The 25,938-nt window shown below is 36.3% G+C and overlaps 2 protein-coding genes across 2 annotated transcripts in view; both read left to right on the top strand.

The window, feature by feature from the left end:
- Positions 1–25,938, top strand: part of LOC118740064 — an 806,655-nt gene that overhangs the window by 264,246 nt on the left and 516,471 nt on the right. The window lies entirely within an intron of this gene.
- LOC118738827 (Ig-like and fibronectin type-III domain-containing protein 2) overlaps positions 1–25,938 on the top strand; it is a 138,061-nt gene that overhangs the window by 77,693 nt on the left and 34,430 nt on the right. Inside the window, exons 3-10 of the mRNA XM_036469830.1 lie at positions 14,591–14,685; positions 14,773–14,958; positions 15,027–15,158; positions 15,275–16,391; positions 16,459–16,672; positions 19,059–19,332; positions 19,425–19,655; positions 22,609–22,949. Of these exons, the coding sequence (XP_036325723.1) occupies positions 14,604–14,685; positions 14,773–14,958; positions 15,027–15,158; positions 15,275–16,391; positions 16,459–16,672; positions 19,059–19,332; positions 19,425–19,655; positions 22,609–22,949 (2,577 nt within the window). The 5' untranslated portion in view covers positions 14,591–14,603. The remainder of the gene's footprint in view (positions 1–14,590; positions 14,686–14,772; positions 14,959–15,026; positions 15,159–15,274; positions 16,392–16,458; positions 16,673–19,058; positions 19,333–19,424; positions 19,656–22,608; positions 22,950–25,938) is intronic.

Below are 25,938 nucleotides of genomic sequence, written 5' to 3'. Positions count from 1 at the left end.
GTCAAAATCTTACCGCAAATATGGGCTTTGTGAATAACATGAGTTTAGCGCAATTTTTTTTTATATTTCTCATCACACCTGTACCTAATTATTCCAATTTTGATGTCGGATAATAAATACATACTAGCAGACCCGGCGAATTTCGTCACTTCTTCTTGTTTAAAAAATAGTCATTTTTTAATACATATACATTTTTTTAATTAATTTCTTTTATTTAAATTTTAGAATCTGTCGTTTTAAAATGAAATATATACATATAATTTTTTTTGTTTCATATAATTTTTAGAAGTTTATTTTATGTTTTCTTAATTTTCAATGTAATTCTTAGATTTTATCGTTTCAAACTATTTTTTAATTTTCTTAAATTTCCAGAATCTTTTTTTTTCTTCTTTTTCCTAAATTTTCTCTGAATATTTAGGTTTTTTGTTTTAAAAAAAAAAAATACATATATTTTTTATATTCATGACCTTTTTAGGATCTCATTTTATTGTATGTTTTTTAATTAAATGTTTCTTAATTTAATTTTTAGATTATATTTTTTTTTAAATACAAATTTGTTTATATAGATATATTTTTAAATTTTTGTAATTTGATTTCTTTTTTTTAAATTTATATTTTTAAATTTTAAAATTTATTGTTTTAAAAAGAAAAGAATAAATATTTTTCTTTTCACTTAGGTTGTAGTTGCTTGTTTCATGAGTTTTTCCCTTTTTAATGTATCTTTTTTTATTAACTTAATTTTTTAGAAAATATTTTTTTATTTAATTAAGATTTTTTTTTGTTATTCTCTTTATATACATAGTTGTTTCTGTTTTAATTTGTATATTTTCTTTTAACTTGTAGATCTCTTTGTTTTAAAAGAGAAAAGTATTTGTTTTACCTTTATTTAATTTTTTAAACTATTTTTCATTATAATTTAAATATTTTAATGTTTTAAAAAGAAAAATATACAGTTTTAATATTATTAAATTTTAGAAATTTATTTTATTTTTTTTCATGCAATTTTTTTTATAATTTTTATATTTTTATATTTTATTTCTATTTTTTAACTTAGTTTTCTTTTAATCTTTTGATTTTATTGTTAAAGCAAACGTATAACGGCTAGACCACCTCGTCAGCAGATTATTCAATTAGTCTTTCGGTCTTACGAAAAGAGAGCTTTCAAGATAGTTACCAGAATTGGCTTTATGAGCTCTTAAATTCTTAACGGACCTTACATTTTGAATGCTACATACATACTTATGTACATTCAAGCACTACCCTTGCGAATCACCTCTTTCATGCCAGTTAAAATGTCTTTCCAAGATTTATTTATTGTCACAAGGATCTTTATCAGGCACCAAGCAGCACTGCAATGCGTAAATTTCTCTCTTCTGCTTCCCTCTTGTAACTCGTAACTTTGAAAATTCAATTTCGCACGTTTCACGCCTTACTTTGAGCAACGCTTTTGTGTGCGACTCTGACTTCATGCATCATGACTTAGTCTTTGTCACGAGCAACAGCAAACACCTGCGGAACATTGTGTGCACCATAGGTACGGTGACCATATTTATGAGAGCCGAATACGGGACAAAAAATAATTTTGGAAATTTTTTCCACACTGTTTTCCCTGAAACAGTATCCTTATAGAAACATCACAAATTGGTAGGATAATTTTCTCGAGATTTTTACCCCGTAAAATTTGTTAAAAAAATTCGTTAAATTTTAGTATAACAAAGTGCACTTTAAGTCGGTAAGGTTTACCACTAATTTTTGGCAATTTTTTTTTTTGGTGACGGTGTTACGCATTTTTTTCATATAAAGTAAGTATGTATGTTCGACCTTTTTTTTGAAAGAAAAGCAAATGAGCACCACTTTCCACTCGCACTTTATTATACTAAATTTTAATGAGTTACAAAACTGCAAACCAAATTTTTTTTTTAAGATTCTAATTAAAAAGTTTGAAATTTTGGCGAAATATTGTAGAATTAATTTTTATAGTTTTCGCACAAAGTTGGAGGTTTGGTATTATATGGTTTTTGTTACAAAAGAGCTTTACTTTCATAAAATAAATAATAAACTGAGGAAAAATAGCCAAACTTACTAAAATGTCTAGTCCTAATTTCTATTTTGGCCGCTGTATGTATTCCTCGATTCGAATCACAGGCATTCAGATTAGAAAATAATAACTGTTTATAAAGAAAATTACAATCATATACCAACATCACTTAAAACTCGTTCATAGGCATGCCATTTTAATGAGCTGTTAAGGCGTCGGAACACCGAATACGGGACAAATACAGGGCATTAAAAGAAATACAGAACATTTGGCGTCCCGTATAAAATAAATAAATTACCAGGACAATAGGTCAAAAAAGAGGACTGTCCCGTATAATACAGGACGGATGGTCACCGTAACCATAGGCGCTTATTAAGCTTTCAGTGTGGCGTGTCTCAAACTTGCATCATTCGTTTAACACGCTTTCTCGCCTCTTCCTTTGTGGTCATTTGGACATAATACGCTTTCAGCATTTCTGCCGCATGTTTAACGCTTTTGTTGCTGTTGGTGTTATTCGCTAAAGGCCACACATACATAGATATTTTTTGTCCTTTCTCTCACCGCTTCTTAATGTTTTATGATGACTGTAGCCTTTGCCCTTTACTAGCAGGTTGAAGCCATGCAAGAGCTCGTCGCGGCATTCGAAGAGCTTCAAAGCATCGCTGACGCTGCTGAAGTGATGGTTGTCACCGCAGAGGTGGTTCCAAAATACTCGCACGTATATGTAAGTATGTACTACATTCGTGTAACCTACTACAGAAATACCCATAAAATACATGCGAGTGGAAAACAACAGCGTGTTACTTGCAATATCAGCACTGTGGCAAGCATTTCCCTGGCTGCCATCGCCATTGTCAAGTGTAATCTGCGCCGCGCAACCTTTGTCGGCTACTTACCTACAGTTGCACACTAACCCACATACATACATACACACCTAGCTACTTAGTGCTGCTGCTACGTGTCATTTAAGCTGTACTTTGTGCCTCATAGGTACTACATTGCAGCGATGCACACTGATTGTGTTGCAAGTTCAGTGCTGCAGCCAACGGCATTGCTTCTGTTTAGCTGCTGCTGTTGCTAACCGTTGCTGGTGGTGCTGTCGGGCGTTGCATGACAAATTTTCGTGCGACATTTTTGTGCTTATGTAAATGTGTGTTGCAAGCAACTAGCTTTTATTATGTTGTTGTTCGTTTATTGTTAATGTTTTCCTTCTACGTTTTTCTCACTCATTCTGTTGTTGCTGTTGCTGTTGGTGCTGCTATTTATGTAATTGTTGCAGGCGTTGCAGCGGCAGTAACATTTTTCTTTTCCTCTTCCTCTCCTCCTACTTTCTTCTGCGCTTAACTCTCACTTCCTTTTCCACTTTCCTGAATCCTGTGTCTGATTTAAGCGGGTCTTTTTCGCCTGCCTTTGGCAACGAAAGCAAGCGCAGAAAGCCAGCAATAACAATAATCTTTAGTAGGTGCCAAGAAGTCAAAAGTGCAGTTGTAAAGTACCGTATGAACAGAAATATGGATTTGACTGTGGAATTTTAGTTTATGGCACGCGCCCTCTAAGAAAGTGGGTTGGCAAAAGATGAAGACAAATTTTGAAAATCGCCTGCGTAGAACTTTAGGTGACTGAAGCACCATTGTAGTTTTTAGCGATTGAGACTGGTGTACTGGTTGATCATAGACTTCAGGATTTTGTAAGCGATACCGAGAAGACTTACAGCGCGGTATTAAGTAAGCGGTAAAATCTGCTTTCTATGACCAAATAATCAAAGAACTCCTAGAATCAAAGTTATAGACAGTCGGTGCACCAGTGGCTCCGGTGCTTTCATTACTCATGTGAGATCATGAGGTCTTAGAAGTGCGCTCTCCTTATCCTTCAAGTGTTCTCTACACGAGTGCGAGTGTCATCCAACTAGCATTAGCGTCCTTTCAGAAATCAGCCAGCTACAGCCACAATCCTTAAACGTTTGCTTCCACGTTTTTAGTCAAAATTTTCAGCTTATTTTTCGATATGAAGCTATTGGAGAAAGGAGTTCCTAGCCTATTAGTATTTGGCCTATTTCGTCGAGAATTTTCCTGTAAAAAAAAAATAAGTATTCTCTCTCTATATCCCTTAGGTGTTACTGTACTCGAGTACGAGTGCCATCAGCTTTCCATGCTCGTCCTTTCAGAAATCAACCAGCTATGGCCCCGATCCTTAAACGTTTTGCCTGCTGCCTGATTTTTGATTTCTTGGATTCTCAGTCTGTTTTTCTGCTTATTTTTTTTAACGGCTGTTTTTCATAGCAATATGTAGCTTTTGGAATTTGGTGTTCCAGGCTTAATAATATTTGACACATTTCGTTGAAAATTTTCCTGTATAAAGCGGACCGAGATTAAATTGCAAAAAAGACTGGACTCTAGTAATGTAAGAATACAACTCAAAATAAAGCCAAGGGAGATTTTTTCAGTTTGTGAAGGTTTCCCATTGAGCCCCTGGGTGTCACTCCATCATCAACAACCTACAACACAGCCTGCTTGCGACGTGAAGCTAAGCAAAGTCAAGCTGTGCCAAACTACCTGCGATTGCACACGGCAACGTTAAAGTATTAGAGCAGATGAAATGCGCAGCATTAGAGGAGGCATCGGTGAAGTTGGCTGTTAGCTTTCTGTGCTCAGCTGCTTTGAATGCATGCATGCATTTAAGCATTTCTGCCCAGTATGCGCTCACAGCCAGGCACGCAGAGTAGTGAAGCGCATTTCAACTGCTTACCTCTAAGCCTGTCAACTGCAGTCAGGCGTAAGCAAAATGCGCACATAAAAGTGCGACTGATGTCATAGGAATTGCCTGGCATGTTGACGCTGGCGTGCACGTCTGTCACGTGACACTGAGAAAACGACAAATCTTAAATCGCGCCACTGCCGCTAGGCTATCTTATGTGGCTTGACAGTTGGTGCTGACTGCTGTTTGAATACGCAGGCAGAAGGCACAAGGTATTTCATTGTTGTTGTTGGCCTTATACAAAGCTTTTCCTGTGTTCTTTGCCACTACACCGATGCTTGTCTTAGATGATTTCTCTTAACATTTTTTGTGCTTTTGATTTTTTTTTTGGCTCCGTCTTCCATTGCACAAATTCGCTTCCTGCCGCTTATAACGTTGCGCGGCTTCACGTGCAATCTCCTCTTTTGTCAAGCAACTTAGGGGCTTTCTAATGGCCGTCGTGGGCTCGTATACGACTCGTTACATCTTTTATGAGGCTCGTACGAATGCTTGAGCATTGTTCCTTTGAATTGATGATTACGAAATTAGCAATTGCTAAAGCAACGATTCCTGATAATTTCCGATGAAATTTAGCGGAAACTTTGTTGCAAAACATTCCAGGAATTTCCAAACTCACAAACATACTAACGGCATTGCACGAAGCTCCGCGAACTCTTTGTAAGCTAAGTTCCACTGATGCAAGTGCAAGTTCGGCACTTAATTTTAAATCATGGCTTCTATCACTAAGGTACAAAACGAAAAGTTCATAAGTGATGAAAGGGAAAAGTTCAAACCTTATGAGCAGATAATTATGTTGATAATTATGCAGCTAATGAAGAGAAAGGATAAAGAGAGCATTGCAATGCCGGAAGCAATGCGGAAAAGTCAAAGTTTACAACAGGTATTCGAAAATAATTTAGATTAAATTATGTGGCGGTGCTGCGCCTTCAAGTAGACTACATAGCTGTGTAGAAAGCGGTGCGCTGAGAAGCTGTTGGTGGTGCGAGAGAAGACGAAGGAGCGACTACTAACTTTACATGTGGATTTTTGGCAGTGACATAGCAATTAAAACGCTATTTCAGCAGCTGATGACGCTTCTTTTTTCTTACGGAAACAAAGCGTAAGGATTTACATGAGTTGTCGCATACATATAACCACATATACGCACACACACACACACATTTTCGTGAAAAGTACTAGAAAACATTGTCACTTCTCTGTTTGCAAACTTTGCCGCGAGGTTGCTTCCACTTTTGTTGACTGTCGCCTGACTTGTACAACACGAATATGAATATTTTATAGCCTTTCATGTATGCACATACATACATATGTAAGTGTGTGTAAGTACATTGCGCTGCCGGCTAAATTCTAAAATTTCTCATTGTCGAAAAGCGTACGTCGTTGAATCTTTCATATTTACACCTAGCCGCCAGTTTCATGTAAGCCAAGGCAGCCATATATGCCACTCGAGCTCCTACCTCCTATACGCGCTTGTTGTATGCCACATGCCACAGACCGCATGCGGTCTATATGTATGTACGTACGCTATTGCATGTATTTACACATATCGGATATGTATGTATGAGAGCATGTGCTCTTGTTTGTTTGTTTGTTTATTCGCGAAATAGTTGGCATAGCGAAATTTTAATTAATACAAAATGCGAAAGTTACTGTCTACGAGCTGCGTTGTGAGCAGGCTATGATATCAAACCGCAAACAAATAGATAACAAACACACATCCATATAGGTGCAAGAACTTGTGTGCGTGTGTACAGCTTTTCCTATTTTGATGGTTGTCGCCACACCCTTCCTGAGGTTGCCAAAAATCTATTATTTTGCTACTTCGTTGCGCGCGAGAATATCTCTAACAAAGAGATTTAATGGAAGTACAACAACAGCAACAGCATATTAGAGGCAACAACAAAATAAGTTTGGTAGTTGTAATGCCAACAGTCTGGCAAAAGCCAACGCTTAGGATATTAAAGTGAATTCGTGTTTGCGTGAATCAAAACCAAAGTGACATCAAAGAAAGTAAGCAAGTTCCGCCTGAAGGACTTTACGCCGACTCTACCATAGCACCGGTCCATACCAGCGCTTTTGGCCTCTGACATGACGCACTCTAACTCAATACTTAAACGAAGTTTCTTCTGTCCAGCGAGTTTACACTATGGGTTCGGCCTAGAGCTTCCGCTGACTACCTTCAAATTTATAGATTAGATGACAACCGCCACATGTTTCCAGCAGATCGCACATTGTCATTTTGGCCCACTCGAGTGTTTTAAAATATTTGCCAGATAACTGAGAAACATCCTGGCTGGCGTTAACATTCGTCCCTATGCGTCTGGAAAGTTAAGGCAATAAGTTCTTGCTGCTGCTGGTCCTTAGCCGATGCGGATGCCTAGTCCACACTCAAACACTCAAACCACCGATTGTCTACTCTCTCTAGAAACTCTGGCCGAGGTAGGTATCGACTATCGAACACTCATGGCTGTGTCAGTATCTGCATCCTTCGTTTCATGTGTGGCCGCCTTTAGAGGAGTCCCATGGTTGTATCTGGATAAGGAACATGCGTTCAGAGCGAACCTACGCAAAGCGAAAATCCCTTAAATATCGTCCGATGGCTTACAAGGCTTTAAAGCAGGGCCAGCCAGCTAGTAGCCTCGCGAGTAAGGTTTGTACATAATTTTGTCCTCTCTTTATTTCCATGCCAAGCTTTGAAAAAGCAGAACAGACAGCGCAGATGGGCGTGACATTAGTATGAAATTAAGAAAGTCGCTTATAAGACAGCTGTACCTTCTAAAACATCGATTGGTAACGAATATCTAGGTGGAAACCTTTCCATTTCTGACGAAGCCACTGGATTTTTTTTCGAGAGATCCTGCAGTCGTCGGGCAGGAGAATTTTTTTTTCATTTCCGCTTTTTTATTTTTTTTTTATTTCAGTTTCTTTTAACTCTTACATTTTATTGTTTTAAAAAAGAAAAATATTAATTTTTCAATGCCATTTAATATTTAGAAATATAATTTAGTTATTTTTTTATATTTGTATTAATTTGTTCTCGTTTTTAATTTAAAATAAAAATATATTTTTTTTAGTTTTAATTGTTAAAATATATATTCATATACATTTTTGTTTCACTTAATTTTTAAAACCTTATTTATTTTCTTTGATATATTTTTTGTCTTTTTTATAATGTAATTATCCTTAATTTTTTAGATTTTTTTAAAAATATTTTTTAATTTTATTTCTTAGTACTATTTTCTCCTTTTTTGATTTAATTTTTTCTTTTTATAACTAAACTTTTAGATTTTATTGTTTTAAGAAGATTTTTTTAAATTTAATTAAAATTTTTAGAAATATTTTTATCAAATTTTGTTTTATTTATATTAATTTTATTTATTTTTTCTTTTTCGAATAAAATTTTCTTGTATTTAAAATGGTTTTTTTTTAAGCTCAGACCTCCTCGTTGTCTGATCTTTCAATTAGTTTTTCGAAAGGCAATGAAGAGCTTTCAAGATAGTTGCCAGTATTGACATTTTTCTTACGAAGTTTTTTGAGACAGTGTTCGAGTTGAAAGACATTGCCAGAATTTCCCTGTAAAACCTCGGCATTCGGATTTTAATCCTGCTGGCGAATTTCTCATTACTAAAACTCTTCCCAGTTTTCGTTGAAATTATCAAAATTTTATATATTAAAAGCGACACTACCTTCCTTTTCCGCCGAGTAGTCTTCCCGGCATTAAAAACTCTCCGTCACAAATGTAGGGCCGCCTTTAGCAGTGCAGCTTCGACACATTTCTATTGATGCTGGGCAATCCTGGCCTTTTCTTTACAGTCATTAATGGCGCCCATGGTGTTTCGAGCTATGGCTGTTTCAGGGAAAGTTCAAGCCTAGGCCATTACTGGAACTTCCTCCACCCATATCTGGCTCGTGCTGAGCTGCGCTTGCATTAAGACGGCAAAACAAAACTCGGTATAACTGATTTGGACCCCTCGTGTACCCTTGCACTTTAAAAAAGTCTTAATTCAAGACCTGATCCTTCCTAAAGAGTGAAGGGGTGAGGCGAAAAAGTATTTTATGGTCTTTCTAAGCGGCGGTTAAAAGTCTGGGCTCTGGTGAATTCCTCAGCTCTACCGTAGATCACAAAGCTTACCTGATTACTTGTAGCATGTCTACCAGCCACTTTTCGCTGTAAGATGGTCTAACTACTGGAGGACAAAAAATAGGCGGCGCTTGCGCTGTGTACTTCTTTTTGAGAGAAACTGCTGTTCTACGTGAAAATATCGGTTACAGTATCAGGTGTTCTCTTGATGCTATTGCTAATGGGTGCGGTTGCCACTACAAAATACCCTGCTTTGTGGCCTTTTAGTTGCTGCTGATGGCGTCGGTGGTAACGTAGCTCTATTTAGTCAAGGCAATAGTTGTTCAACTTTTTAGCCTTTGTTAAAGAGCACCGCTCGAATAAAGGGTTTAGTTTTTTGCTTGAAACATAAATGAGCCAATGGATAGCACAAAATCGAGTCCGTCTGCGTTTGTAGACACCCGTGGTATCCAAAAAAGCTTGCTAGCTACAGAGGTCGTACAGTAGCTAAAGCATTTCATTTATGACTGAGATTTTTGCAGATTATACTTCCATATTGAGCATCGCTACAAATCGTAGACTCCCACACAAAATGTGGAGTTGGATTTCTGGTTAGATGGATGTGTATGGAACTCATTTACCTAGGTAATGGAGGGTTTGGAAAAGGACTTTGTTCAAAACATAAATATCTACCAATTGAGCTTCTAACTTTTTTCCCAAACGCCCAAAGCATGACTCCTTATCAATTATATTTGAAGGGGTTAGAAGCAAAAGGATCTAAGTAGGTCTGACATTTTTTGAGATAATTAAGGTTAAAGTTGATTACTTATTGTAAATTCTGGATAAATGCATTTGAAATGATTCTTACCTAAATAAATGCAGGTTAATTACCTTATTTAAATCAATGTTACTCTTTGTCACCAAATAAACACTATATTTAACTATACAAATATGGGTATAACTTATATTTTTGAAAAATGTCCCTTAGACCCTTATGATTCTAACCCCTTCATTTATTTCAAATCAGTTGCAAGCATTGTGAAAGTGTAGCTGTGTGCAAGTCAAATAGGCACAACGAAACAGACTAATTCACTAGCTGCACATAGGCCACCTACACAGCAAACATCCATTGCAACGAACGTCCAGTTCAACATTGAGATCAAAGGCGAGTCAACACGCAAGAGCAGCGCTAACTTAGAGTCCTTTGGCAATACCACCTCCCACTTCAATGCCTAACTTTACAAAAAAAAAACAAAAAATGAAAATACTTGCTGGCATATACAAATTCAAACTCAAAAACATGACTTGCAATGCGATTCAACTAGTACAGCATATCAGCAAGAACAATTAGTGGGCGTGCCTGCGCTTGCTGCTACATGTGTTGCCATGTAACTTCAGCCAACAGCCAACAGCCAACAATGAGTTGGTAGTTTAGATACTCGTACTTTGCAAACGGGTGTTTTGTTACCGAAATTGGACGTTTCGCTGAAATAGATGCTAACTGCTGGCAGCATTGGCTCAGTTGAGATTTTTGTGTTACTGGCAGTTTACTACACACTATGCTTACTCACCTACATAGCGGCAGGTATTTGCATTGACAGTGGCAAAGGATTCCAGTAGCTGCAAAGTGCGATTTGTACCAATGTCACTGGGGAAATTTGCGGTTGCAATGGCTGATATTACAAAGGGTTTGCATACAGCAAAAAAGGAGTTGGTTATTGCTGCCTGCAGCGTAGTTGCTTGGCATTGATATGTGTTCATTAAAGCAACAGAAAGAAATTTGGTGATGCAAGGCAATGAATGCTTGCGTTTCGCGTAAAGATACAAAAAGTTTGATGAGGTGTCTGAATATACAAAAAAAAAGCATTTTTATATATATATGTACTAACAGACCCGGCGAACTTTGCCCCGAACAAGTATTATTTAAAACGAATGAAACACTTTGAATATCTCAATGAAAGCGGAGGCAAAGATTTTTGAATGCTATGCAGAGTCCGCAAGAAACTCTGAAATCATTGTGCGGAGATTCCGTCAGTCTAGGCGGAACATGCTTTGAAATACCATCAACTTTTTACTTAAGAAATATTTTTTTTTTTATTGTGAGAAGTGCAATTGCCAAAATTTCATAAGGAATCAACGTTTCGTGGTGGATTACGTTCTTCCTTTTATTGTTTGGCGCCTAAATAAATAAAGATGAGGGCTTTTCAACACGCGAATATGCCGCATATATTCAAAATCAATTTCATATACGCCCAAAGAGTGGCCTTGCGCTTTAATTAAGTATCGTCATGTCGTATGCAAGACTATCTGGAAACTGAATATGTTTGAACTCAAAGCGCTTCCTAATTCTTAAATTCGCACTTAATTATCGTTGCTTGAATAATATTGTAATTTAATTAAAATCGAATTTTCAAACAAGGTGACAACATTCTTAAAAATATTTTGAACCCGCCAACCTTCTCAAACCTCTTTCGTCTGACATCCATACAATTGTGGTACATATTAAATTACCTGATTCACTTAATTCAAGTTGAATTAGTATTTTTGAACAGGTGGCAACCCTCCTACATGTAGTTTAGAAATCAAGCCGTTTCAAAAAATGTCTATTAATTAGCTTATAAAATAATTTGAATTTAACTTTTTAAACAGGTGGCAACCTTTTCAAACAACTAAAAAATATTCTAAATGTTTAAACTGAAGATTCTTTCATACTCTTTGTTTTGACACCCATAGTTTAATAATCATATATTTTGTTTACAATTTAATTAAATTTGACTTCTCAAACAGGTGGCAGCCCCCCTAAAAATTGCTTCCAAACAGAAACCTTCATAAATCTCTTTTGACTGACATGCACATACTGATACATATTCAATTACTGAATCCCTTAATTCAAGTTAGATTTGACTGTTTAAACAGGTGGCAACTCTTCTACATATGGTTTAGAAATTAATTTTTTTAACACTATTTCGATTTATACTCATACTCACTTAGCTTATTAAATAATTTCAATTTGATTTTTTAAACAGGAGGCAACCTGCTTCAAATAACTCAAAAAACTCTAACTGTTTCAACTAAAGATTTTTGACCATTTTTTTGTTACACATTTATATTTCGTATGTTTAACTTGTGTATAATTTATTTAAATATGACTTTTCAAACAACTACAACTTTATTAAACCTCCTTCGTCTGACATCTATTTGACTGTTGACTGCTTAAACAGGTGGCAACACTATTACATGTAGTGAAGTCTTTTCAAAACTATTTCGATTGATACCCATTTTGTAATAATTCATTTAGATTACAAAATTATTTGAATTAAATTTTTTAAAGAGGTGGCGACCCTCTTCCAACACATCAAACAATTTTAAATTTCCAGAATTTGTCCCTAAAGTGAACGTGCATAAGAAAAATATATAAAAAAATAAATAAACTACAACTCCTTAACATAATTTTACTCTTCACTTAACACTTTCTTTGACAACCATTTTTTGCTTCTCCATCTTCAACAGTTTCCTCTTCAAGGACGCTCATTGTCTTTGCTGTGCATTTTATTTTGCCAACATTTGTTATCTACTCAGAGCTGATTTTTCTTCCCGGAAGGCTAAAATTATTTTTTTTTATTTTCATTTCGCAAACTTTTCTAACATTCTTCTCCCCAGTGCTGCTTTGTGGGCATTTTCATACTCATTAGGCTACTTGAGGGATTAGCCGCTGGTGTTAAAATGAGTTGAGTTGAATTATAGCCACTCGTACTTGTGTGGAAAGTATCTATGTAGATACTTGTTGCTATGAGCTTATAGTAGAAACAGTATAATAATAGATGATACTTTTATAAGTACGTAATCTGATTTTTTGCTTGTGTTGGCCCCATTTAGCTATATAAGCATGGCATTTAGTGTCATCTGGCACGTGTCAAGTGTTTATGGCTTACTTGTTTTCCTTTTTTATTTTCACTTTTTCGCTTTTTGCCCAGATTTTATGTTCTAGCTTTATGAGTTTGTTTACATAACTAGTTACTATTTCGTATAGCATGAGCTGCTTGAGCCGGCTAAGTGAGTGTTCATTAAAAGTACTTGAAAAGTATTCAGTTAGTAAAAGTTGGGAAAGTTGAATAATCGCTTGCTTTTTTGTGTGTTTTTGGATAAAACCTTTTTGGATAAGCCATCTAGATATGTTGCTGAGGGTTTAAAGTAGCCACGACATCCCCCAAAATATTTCGGAAAAATATTAAGATTTACATAAGCTGGACCGATTTGAAATTACCTCCAAAAATCTCATTATTTTGATTCCGTTGATAAAAGCTCTTTTATCGGACTATCGACCACATTTCCGGCTGGTATCGAGCTATTAAGTAGAGGACTAGCAGCTATCTCTAAAGCATAAATCTCAGCTTCGAAGACGTTTGGTAGACGAAAATTCTGACTAACTAATCTACATGTCCTCCGAGTATTTATAGAATGGCATCTAAATATTTGTGTCCAATTTTTAAACAACGCAAAAACTATTTCAAGGTTTTTTATGTCTAGAAATGCCAACAACTAAGCATCCTTTTTTGAACTTGATAAAAATTTATATTTATGTAAAATGTTCAAAAATATATCGAACCCTAATCGCCGAAAAGGCGTAAGCGAAATTTTTTCAAAATGCTCTAGGAACATTTCTGCCTCAAAAATAAATATTTGAAAATAATGTCGCTTACGTCTTTTTGGCGGTTAGGGCTCGATATGCTGTTTTTAAATTATCACGAGTTCTTGAGTGACCTAAAAAATTTATGTTCAGTTTTAAAATGACCAAAAATTTACATGCATACATAAGACGTTTCATTTTAAAATACCTTAAACATATTTTCTTTTTTAGTTTTTAATGTTCAAAAACGTATGTCCTGTTTTAAGCTATATGAACTTTTTCCAAGTTTTTATGTGACCAGAAATATGTGTCCAATTTATAAATGATCATAAATTTTTTTTCGTGTTTTACGTGGCCAAAAATGTATGTCCAGTTTTAAAATGAGATCACATTTTTTCTCATAATTTAGATAAATTTCCAAAATTGATGTCCAGTTTTAATGAGAGAAAAAATGTATGTTCAGCATATAAATGGCCAAAAATTTATGTTCACTTTTGAAAATCACCAACAATTTATGTCCCGTTTCAAAATTGCCAAAAAGCTTTCCTGTTTCTAAATAATGGCCAATACTAAAAAAATATGTCCAGTTTTAAAATAGCCAATTATTTATGTCCAATTTTAAAATTCTACGTTCAGTATATATTCAGTATCTATATATATATCAATTTTATGTATATTTTTTTGAATTACCAAAATTTACGAATATCTATGTCCAGTTAATTGTAAACCGCCATCAAATTTTTTCATTTTTTATTTGGCCAAAAATTTCAGCCAACTTTTAAAATTACAACAAAACTTTTCTCGACGAAAAGTTTATCTTCAAAACACAAATGACCAAACATTTATTTTAATTTTTTAAATCACCAAAAATTGGTATCCAGTTTCAAAATGGCCAAAAATTTGTTTCGTTTTTAAACTAATACCATTAATAAAAAAAAAAAAAAAACAAAGATGTCCAATTTTAAAATAACCAATTACTCATGTCGAGTTTTAAAATTCTACGCTCCATATTTAAACGATTTAAAATTTATGAAAGAAATATTTTTTTTTATTACCGAAATTTACGAAAAATTCATGTCCATCTAATTGCTTTCTATTTCGTCCTTTTCAGGTGACCCTCATTAATGGAAATAATGTTAAAGCTGCTGGTGGTACTTACAACATCAACATGCTTATTTTCGACTGTTAATTCCGGAGTACCAATCGGTTGGTATTACAAAATCCATTTTTAAGAAATCATTCTAGTATCCATCATCTACCTTATTTTAATCAATATCTCATCCCCTATCCCAGCTACTGGCGGTCCATCGCTAATCTACGAAGGTAAAGACGCGCTACTCACATGTGTTGTATCAGAGAACCGAGCCAATCACACAGTGATATGGAAGAAATCCGACGAAATACTCACAGCCGGTATGGTGAGAGTGACGAGCGACACGCGCATCAGCGTGTTGCATGATGAGAGTGAGTGGAAAAGGGGTACATACTACTTACTAAGTGTGTTTGCTTGTGATACTTATAATATTATACACGCATCTTTCGTTTAGATCCCAAAGGTCTTGAGTCTGGTGGGGAGGTATGGGTGTTGCTTGTCAAGCGACTTACCACCGAAGACTCGGGCAGTTATATTTGCGAGCTAAATTCAGAACCGGTCTTGCGTAGTATACACATACTAAACGGTGAGAAGGGTGGAGAGAAGAGTTACACCCCGAGAGTCTAAGGATACCTTGCTGGTATCTGTATTGTGCATTTTTTATTTACTTCATTATCTTTCTTCTTTTTTATTCATACCCAGTCAAGCAGCTACCTGCTAATGGCGGCAACATCACTACCACAACAGAGTCCAGTGATGTGTACCTCGTGCCGCCACCGTTCGATGCCACCGACAATCGCTCGTTTTGGCGCGCGCCCACAGTCGCGCCACAGATCACCCACGACTTCACTGAGTGCTGTGAGCGCGCCAATGTCAGCACCGAATGCATGGGCTTCTGCAATGTGCACAACATCATAGACGGCACGACAGGCATCGAGCCGGAGGCCTGTGAGAAGGACTTCCCTAACATCGTACGCTGCATGGCCGATGGTCGCAATCACGTGCCTTGCTGTGTAGATAAACAAATACCTGATCTGTGTCAAGATATGTGTCGCGGTGAGTATACACCTTTCACGGATTTGCTGAAGACGCGCGTCTCCTGTGTGCACCACACGCTAAGCGGACTGCAGTGCATACTACAGGGTGTGCAGAATATACCCAGCACACCAACGGGCGTCACAGTCGATCATGTGTCAGAGACGCGTGTCACCGTGCATTGGTACGAACCGGAAAAGTTGGCGCATAAGGTTAAATTTTACAGTGTCAATCTAACAGCGCTACATAGCTTCGATGAGGACGAAGTGTCCAATGTGTATGCGTGGAAGAAGCGCCCAATCGAGCAGACTATCATACGCACCGTGCCCGTGAATCAGACCTCACTCAGCTTGCAGGATCTCACGCCGCTCACAATGTACGCAATCGTGGTGACGGCGCACAACGAATATGGCTCGAGTTTGCCCAGCGAACGTTTGCGTGTTTTCACGCACACAAGTGAGATACTCACGCCCACGCCTAGTGATGATGCAGAAGCATCGGCTTCGGTGGAATCCGTCATGCCAGACTTGCCCAATATACGCAGTTGTTGTGAGACAAATGGCATGACGCATCGCATGTGTCTGGATAAAATGTGCGATCCACAGAAGACCGATCTCGCTACGCTACCCGACTTTATGGTTTGCGCGCCTTGGTCCAACATCACTTTCACTTGTCTGGCCAATAAGATGGATCACACACCTTGTTGTCGCGCGCGTGGCATACCGGCGGTCTGCTTTCCGCTTTGCTCGGGCAAGATCTCAACGTTGGACTTTAGTCTTTTCAAGTAAGTGAGCGCTGGGGACAGTCTGGGCTACGTCCTAGAGTAAAATTTTTTCATTTGCCCGTCCTAGGTGTCTGCGCTTCATGTCCGAGTACAGCAGCTGTCTGTTCCAGGGTTACGGCGTGCTGGCAGATCCACCTTCGATAATACGCACGGTAGCTAAGGCGGATAGTTTCATCATTTTAGACTGGAATAAACCAAACCGGTTGGCTGAAACTATAAGTACCTACCATGTGAAGTTTAGGCGGCTGGGAGAAGGCGACGACTATCTGACAGTAGTGAAGGTAAGTAAATCTGCTTGCAAATTGATAGAAAGCAGTTTAGCACCAAAGGTTCGTAGTTGTTAAAATGAAAATTAGAACATAGAAATGCCATAACAACGGGCCCGCCGTAAACCCTGCCAAGGTAAAATACTTCCACCGAACGTATGATAAGAGGCGGTCGTCAGAACCAGGCTTTGATAAAAGAATGAACAACACATCAGTTGGCTTGTGTTTTAGTAGGGGATCTAATGATAAGAAAGGAGGTCTCTGGAGCAAAATAATTGATTGGCCCTATCACATCATTTTTTTTTAGGTCTCTTCTGATGGAGTTAGGGCCACCTTATGAGAATCAGTGGAGTACTGTGCGCCACAGCAGATCTGTAATCAGCCTCAAGGAATTCGGATCCCTAAAAAGTTCATAATCTGTACAGTCCAAATTCTTGAAGCTTTCGTCCCTGCACACACACACCTTACTGCATCTCTGCGGATAGATGGAAGCTTGATGGAAGGGTTGGTGCGCTATTTGCTGCTATGAACTTAAGTTAAGGCTACCCTGCTGTAGTGTTTTTTCGGGCAAAAACTCTGCCATTAAAGAAGTAGTAGAGACACTTTTCAAAGGTGTGACGGCAAAGAGGAGGTTAGCATTATCTACTCTGATAATCAAGTGGAAATCAGGTCTCCGAGTTCACTGATGCCTGGCTGCCGAATAGATTAGAAATGGTACCATTGAAACTGGCAGGAAATGGATAGGAAATTTAAAGGTCCTTTTTTCTCAGGGAGATCGGCTCTTTATGCCTGCAAAGCCAAAGCTTCGGGAGGAGGGAGATTGAAGTATATTCTCTCGCACTTCATGAGCGACCTACAGGAACTTTGTGCTTGTCTGGCGGCGTTGCAATCTCCGAGTGTTTAACCAGGGAGTTTAACCAGGGACGACTACTGCAACCTAAACTAATGGACTAACAGGGCCAATCTGGCAACTGTCTATCAGCCCATCACAGTCTTTCGAATTTTTAAAGAATATACTTATGTTCAGATGTCTTTTTAAAAGAAAGAAAGAAAAATTAATACAAAAGAAATATAAAACTAAAACTAACTAAAGCGAAAACAAATAAAAATATTTTTAAAAATTTAATTTATTTAAAAAAGTATATTTTTTTCTTTTTAAAAAAATGAAGTTTAAAAATTTATTTTGAAAAAGAAACAAATTAAATTAAAAAAGAAGAAAATAATACTTAATAAGTAATAAAAAAATGTATTAAAAAGAAACCTAAAAAAAGATACAAATAAAGACAAAAAATTAAAGTAAAAAATAGGATCCTAAAAATTAAATGAGATAAAACAATATATTTTTCTTTTCAAACAATAAAATCTGAAAATTCAAAAATTAAATTAACACAAGTAATTTTTAAGCAAAAAACAAAACCGACTTCAATTCTCATATACAAATTTAAGATTATCGTTAATTTCTTCACGGTCCAATCATCGCTAATTTCTTCACGATCCAATTATCGGATCTAAACAAAGTTAGTATGGAACCACCCTTGAGGTACCACTTTTCCGATGAATTATCGAAATCGGTTAACGTGGTCCAAAGTTATGCGGCAACAGACATAAAAAAAAATATTCCGACGAACTGATAACCTCTTCCTTTTTTGAAGTCGGTTAAAAAGAAAAACAAATTAAATTTTAAAAAAGAAAAAATAAATAAAATACGTTTCTACAAATTAAATGAAATAAAAAAGATGTTTGACTTCTTTAAATAATAAAATTTAAAAATTGGAAGAAAATTAAAAAAAGAAATAAAACAAATTTACTTGAAATAGAAAAAAATATAATAAGCATTTTTTCGCAGTAATTTTAAAAAAGTAAAAGAAAATCAAATAAGGAAAGAAAAAAACTAAATTAAAAGTATGCATAAAATATGTTTCTATAGTACAAATTAAACGAAATAAAAAAATATATAAACAATAAAATCTAAAAATTCAATTACAAAGAAAAAAAAATAAAAAAAAATCGCTAACCGAAGACTCAAACTCGGATCTCTTTGCTCGCTCGGCCATTGCGACTCTGGAAGTGATAATAATAATAAATGATATACAAGTGCTTTCTCTCAAAATATCTTTTCACCACGAGTGGTGAATAAGAGGGCTGTTTTCTAAGACTTTTGTGCTAATTTGTCTTACCAAATACTTCTTACTATCTTAGCTAGAACCACCCTGTAAAGAACTGACTAAAGATTGTCCAAAAAAGTAATTAAATTAGGGTCAAGCAGTTATATTTTCCAGCATAAATAAAAGACAAAATAAACACACTGAAAGGAACTGCTTTCTGAGCTCAGCATTCACTTTTTATTTACTATAAATAATTTCCGTAATGCAGTAACAATAAATGTCCACCACATTTTCAGAAAAACCCACCACTCATACTGGAAGGTCTTGAACCCGAAGTCTACTACGAATTCTATGTAGTCTCAGTGAACCAATACGGAAAGAGTGAACCCTCGCCACGACTCATCACACGCACGCAGCCCGCTGAAGCGCTGGATGAGCTAGAACCGCGCTACAATATGACAAAATGCTGCCAGGCTTCCGGTCTGTTGCCACAATGCGCGCCACTCTGCTCGTACAATATAAAATTGTCGGATATTGAAAAACTCGGACCGGCGTGTAGAGCGCAAATGCGTAAGTATTCAAGGAGATAAAATAAAAAATGCCATAAATAATTCAGTTTTAACCAATTTCTAAACGCTTTTCTCTTCCCCCTTTTCACACAGCTGTCATTGTACGCTGCGCCGCCGGCGGACGCGACCATACGCCCTGCTGTCAGCGTCGCGGCGTACCCACTGCTTGCATGTCCATCTGTCGCGGCGTCATGCCGCTTGCCGCCAATGGTGGTGGCAGCAATAGTGGCGCCTTGAGTGGCAGCAGTTATAGCGGCAACAACGGTACGACCTCCAGTGATTGTTTATCTTATGCGGGCAATATCTTGCAGTGCATCGAAGAGGGTGAGTAATGGGATGCTTGGTTGGTTAGACGAAGCAAGGGCTGACTGTTTGCACATAGGTACTTACATTGTTGATTGCAATTTGTTGACATTGCCGTTGACCAGCTATGCACATACTTATATACACTGGCGGCAAAAATAATAGACTCGCCTTACTTTGCAGAGTTTTGGCTATATTTCTATGGTTTATTTTATGTTTAATAATTTTGTATAACAAACAGAAGTTTTTTGCAGTTTTGTAGCCCATTCAACTTTAGTATAATAAAGTGGAAGTTTTAAGTGGCTCGAAAAAAAGTTGATTTTTTAAAATTATTTGTTGACGATGGTAGGCATTCTCTTCCATATAAAAATATTGAAAAATTCTTAACAACCAACGGTATTTTGCAGCCAATTGAAATTTGAACTTTATTATACTAAAATTAAAATTTTGAAAATTGAAAAATTTGTCTAAAAATTCTGAATAAAAAGTTTGAGAATTTGGTGAAAATTTGTCGAATTTTTATAATTTTTGTTCAAAGTTCGAAAAGCTGATTTATATGATGTTTGTTGTACAGCTACCTAGGCTTAAAAAAAAAATACTAAACATAAAATAAACTAAGGAAATATAGCAAAAACTCTTAAAAGTACAACTACTCTTTTATTTCTGCCGCCAGTGTAGTTATTGGTTGTTATTGTTTGTCTACTGCTGCTGTTGTTATTAAAGTTGTTATTTAACACTTGCCCTCATAAAAAAGTGGTTGCTGTTGCTACTGTTGTTAGTGTAATTTCTGGTTGTTTATTTGCACACACTTGTTGCTTTTATTAGCGCATTGGCCATGACGAAGGAAGATGCATTCGGCTGACACTGTTGACTGGTGCTCGCTTGCCATTGTCATTGTTGTCGTTGTTGTTTTATTTCATTCATTAATGCGTTAACCGGTATTATTGTGCGTCGTCATACAGCGCTCAATCATGCGTTGCTACTCAAGCAAACAACCTTGCATTCTGCCATTGGCAAAGATAGTAATGACAACAAAAATAGCAGCTACAATAGCAATACATATTATTACTTGCAACAATATTAGCTTGCTGCCAACAATGTTTGGATAAGTGGCAGCGGCAACAGTAGCAGCAACCTTCCTTTGTATTTGCCAATTAAGCAGCAATTAAAGCCAGTTTGATTGAGCTGCATACTCACATGCTTGCACTAATTCGAGAATAAACTCACTTAGGCGCACAAGGACAAGCCAACAGGCGTACGAACAAATATTTACCTATGCACTTGACTTATATGTACGTATGTATATTAGGTTGGTCCTTAAAATATTTGCACCATAAGGCATTCCTTTGTTATGTACGTATATAGAACTGGGAATATTTCAAATTAAAAAAATAAAAATAAAGGAATCGCAACCAGGGTGTGAAAAAATCCAATTTTTTAAGGAATTTATATGAATAACTTTCAATGTGCTAAATTATAACTGGTGAAAGTAGCCTTTTTTCCAATTTTTGAGATTTAAACAAAAATTAATTTTTTCAAACCCTGGTAGCGACCGCTAAAATTATTTTTAAATTTTGAAATTTTCGTGAATGTTTTTACGTTGTATCTGGAACAAAATAAGGGAGTGCCCCATACAAAATTTGATATTTTTAAGGATCATCCTTGTGTGTATTGCTTGTCTTAGTATTCGTATATGTACATACATATGTGTACGCATTTTCAGTAGTGTTTGTGACAATATTGGTGTTTATATGAAAGTGATTGAGCATAAGCATTGGTAAACATAATTTAATTAGCATTTAATAACTTAGTATAAGTATTGGCTTTGTTGTGAGCATTGGTGTGCACATTACATATTTTTATTCGTGTTTGCATTCGATCTCTTATTCGCATTCGATTTCGAATTCATATTGGTATTCGTTTGCATTTTCGTACTGGTATCCATAGATGAACTCGTTTCCGTACTCATAATTTCATTTGTATTCGTATCCGCATTCGTCTTCGCATTCGCATTCGCACTCGTATTTGCCTTCGTATTAGTATTTGTTTCTGTTTTCGTATTATTTTTCGTATTCGCGTTTGTTTTCGTCTTCGCCTTCTTACTCTCACTCGTATTTCTATTCGAATATGTTTTCATATTCGTACTCATTCTCATTTTGGTTTTCCAAATGATATTTATACTTATATTTATACTCATATTCATATTTATACTCATATTTATAGTCGTACTCATATCCCTACTCAAATCTATACTCATATATATATTCATCTTTCAGATTTATATTTATACTCATATTCGTACTCATATTCATGTTCGCATTCATATTCGTATTCGTATTCATATTTATACTCATATTCATAGTAATTTTCATATTCATATTTATATTCACATTCATATTTATACTCATATTCATATTAGTATTCATAGTCATATTCATATTCATATTTATATTCATATTCATATTCATGTTCATATTCATAGTCATATTTATATTCATATTTATATTCATATTCATATTCATATTAATATTAATATTCATATTCATATTCATATTCATATTCATATTCATATTCATATTCATATTTATACTAATATTCATATTCAAATTCATATCCTGTTCATGTTAATATTCATATTCATATTCGTTTTCCTATTCATATTAATATTAACATTTATATTTATATATATATTTATATTGATATTGATATTCAAATTCGTATTCATATTAATATCCATACTCATTCTCGTATTCCAATTCGCATCTATGTACATATGTGCAAACATTCGTGAATGCTTTTGGGTTCGATTTCATACTGGCATTCGTATTGGTATCCTAATTTAATTTTATATCTTTGAAGTATCTATAAACTGTATATATAGACAATATTTCCGCCCTTATCACTAAGCTTAACACTCTAATTTACCCACATTTTCTCTTTCTATTTCCTCATTTCCTCTCATAATTTACCATAGGCACCGAAAGCATACCCGGCCCTGCTGAAGATGTCCACGCCACGGCAGTAACAAATACAACCATCAATCTCGCCTGGCGGCAACCAGGCTACGAGGCAAGCGCCTCTACATCCACCGCACCCGCAGCCGCACCCTCACCGGCACCAGTCAATGAAGAAGATTCCTATAGCAGCGCGAATAATGGCGACAGCAGCAAATCCTCCACCACTAATGACATTGCCACGGCCAGCGATGCGTCCACTGCTGCTGCTACCACAGCTGATGATGATATCGATTTTATCGTGCAATATGGCAAAGTCAATAACATGACCCTCTATGAGACGGTGGCAAAACTGGAAAATGTGAGTATCATTCAAACTACCGACCGACTCTTAAGTACATACATATATTCGTGCCATGTCCGTTAACTTTCAATTCACTTGAAACTGGCAATTTTCATTGAGTAAGTTGGCTATGCTGGTAATGATGCCCACACATATGCACATTAGAGTGGTTCAAAAAAAAAATTCCAAAATAGGGTTTGGGGTACCTTCCATAACTTTTCCTCTTGCCGAAAGAGGTACTGGTACCAAACCTTACGTTTCTAAGTACAAATTTAGAGTATGCTCATGATGCCCATATTTTACTCTAGAAATTTTGCGTACATATATGTATTAATCAAACAATTGGTTAAGTACCTTAGAACATTTCAAATTTAAATTATCTAAAGAATATCACAAGCTTCAGTTGTCATGGCAACAGTACCTTTTTATAAAAATCAACAATATCTTGGCCAGTTTCACAGCGTTCCAGTAGCGCATTCCAAGGTCATTGAGCACCCTGTATTGGTTGCAGTAGAAAACTCAGAGTTGGTATAGATATTACAAATATTAAAAGGAAAAAACTAAGGGTGTGCCGCGTTTTTTAGGATGAAAATTTTTTCCCCATACAAAAAGTGGACCACTTTAATGTACATATGTATGTATGTATGTAAAAGTGAATGCACCAGTAAGTGCACTATTGGCTCTTAGCATATCTAGCCATTTGCAGCAGCTGGTCCTCAGACGTCAGCTCAGTTGTGGCGATACTTCAGTTATTAGCGTTTCTTGTCTTTTTTGGATTCCATGTAAATTACTTGCTGCCACTAGTACTAGCTGATGTGAACGGTTTGGGAAAGGGGAGCTTACATTCTTGTAGTTTGACTTTTTAAACTTTTGGCTTCTGCTGCTTGTAGTTGACCATAATGTAAGTCTCCTTTCGCTACTTCTCGTATGCTTGTCGGGGGGCAACTGCTTTTGATTCGATTTTGTTTGCTAGGGTTAATTGTGTACGGAAATGGAATTTCGAAGAATTTGAATTGGAAAACTTGGCTAATTAGGTTATTTGTACTGCATTCAATGGGAATTGTAGAGTGGCTAAAGTGAAATCAATTAGGTTTGATTACTTTTTCTTGCCAAAAAAAAGGGCGTCCAAGGTGACTGAAAACTATTATCCCAGCTTAGCTCCATATACGTATTTAAATATGCGCTTACCTCTCTGCTTGTATAGCTAAGAAATCATGGAATACGGATATATTAGTGAATGGTTAATAATTTTCAGATACTAGATATTTTCCATATCATTTGAAACTACTTCCATTCATCTTAGACTAGCTGCATTTTTTATATAAGGGATATTACTGGCGGCTCCAAGGGCGTTAGAGGTACTTCTGGACGGCGAAGCTGGTCGACCTACTTCCACCAAAACTCGCCTTCATTGTGAAAAGCCAAGCTGGATAAGTGGCGACAATCGCTTCGACAGTATATACAGGGCCGGATTAACCATGTCGGGGCCCCTAAGCAATGCAATTTTCGGTTCCGCAAAAACAATTTTTTAAACATTTATGTATACAATAATTAGGCTATTTTTTCACGTCATCATTCATCATGTACTTGTACAATGAAACGAATGAAAGGAGAGTAATGCAAAAATCAATTTAAGCGATTCCTCGGTAGGTACAATTTTATCTTTCCCCTTGAACCATTTCGTCCATAAACTCAATGTCTTCTGATCGACCTACTTTCGGGCAAGCTTCTTTCGTATCATCGTTGGACTTCGTCAAGCTATCTACTAGAAATCTAGACAGATAATTACGGTTGCGATAAGCCTTAACACAGCTGGACACAGCTTGTCCAGTATAGATAAATAAGTCTCAATTTTGAATTTCCCTTTTCCTCTAAGCACAACGTCTTCCGCTGCAGATCCGTCATCGTGATGCCCTTTTCCTTTCTCGCACACGTTGATTTTCAAAACTATATTGGGCATCAGTTTTCTCATTTGCCTTCATCTCGTGATCGTCAAATAATTATCGCTTTGAAAGCAAAACCTCTAAAAGCGATTTGAAAAAATCGACTGCCCAGTAACCTTAAAGAACGACTTCCATTATCTAGGTCTTTTCGAGCACGTTCCTAATTTCTGGTCATCAGTTTTTTGTATTCTCAGTACGTTTTGGCAAAAGATTACCACATGCGATTAGAAATACATTTTAAATACATGTGTGATTTGAAAATGAATTTTTTAAGCTAAGCTTCTTAAATAGCCTACTTGAAATTGGACCTGAGGATACAAATCTTCACATTAAATTTTCACTCGTTGAAACATTTTGAAATTTTTTTCTCCCTTCTCAGGCTACTATTCGTTGCCGGTCCCTAGGCAGTTGCCTACACTGCCTTAAGGTAAATACGGCCCTTAGTATATATTCAATCTACACTGGGTTGCGAGTCATAGTGGTATTCCGAGAAAAGATTTCTGGGATATGATTAAGGAAAACTGTACAAAGCATTCAACCTGCTAGTTTTTGCGCGTTGAGGAGATAGCTAGACAACAAATTAATTACAAGTGGCCTAATCTTTACAATGCACTGTGCCACGATCGCTATGATCAATGCTCGATGAACGAAGAATACGAAGTTGCTAATTATTAAGCATTCTAACACGAAGAAACTGTAGAACTGAGGGAGGTAATAAAACCCATCCAGCATTTGACATGCCAGTAAGTCGCACTCCGGAGAAAGTGTCTCAAAATTTCTGCAGGACCATTTAATCGAGAACTTAAATAGCTTAGGGCATACTGTATTGAAGGGTCTACTGGGAATTACCAGAGATCCATGATGGTTTAAAGATATTCAAGGATAGGTTTGGCGAATTTGTTTCCTGTTCATCGCAATAGTCCGATTGGGTCTCGAAGTGAAGTTTTTAACTTGGAGTGCCATTGTAGTAGTTGTGTACTTTTTTACAAATCATATAGACTATCTTAGCTGGCGCAGTTTGCGAGTAGGTTCTTAAAACTATTACTGGCTTTTTGGGGGACCAA

Source organism: Rhagoletis pomonella, unplaced genomic scaffold, assembly GCF_013731165.1.
Source record: "Rhagoletis pomonella isolate Grant_MI unplaced genomic scaffold, Rhpom_1.0 Rhpom_scaffold_00005, whole genome shotgun sequence".
NCBI classification, from domain to species: Eukaryota; Metazoa; Arthropoda; class Insecta; order Diptera; family Tephritidae; genus Rhagoletis; species Rhagoletis pomonella.
The sequence above is the reverse complement of the archived record's forward strand: the minus strand, read 5'-3'. Positions and strand labels throughout refer to the sequence as shown.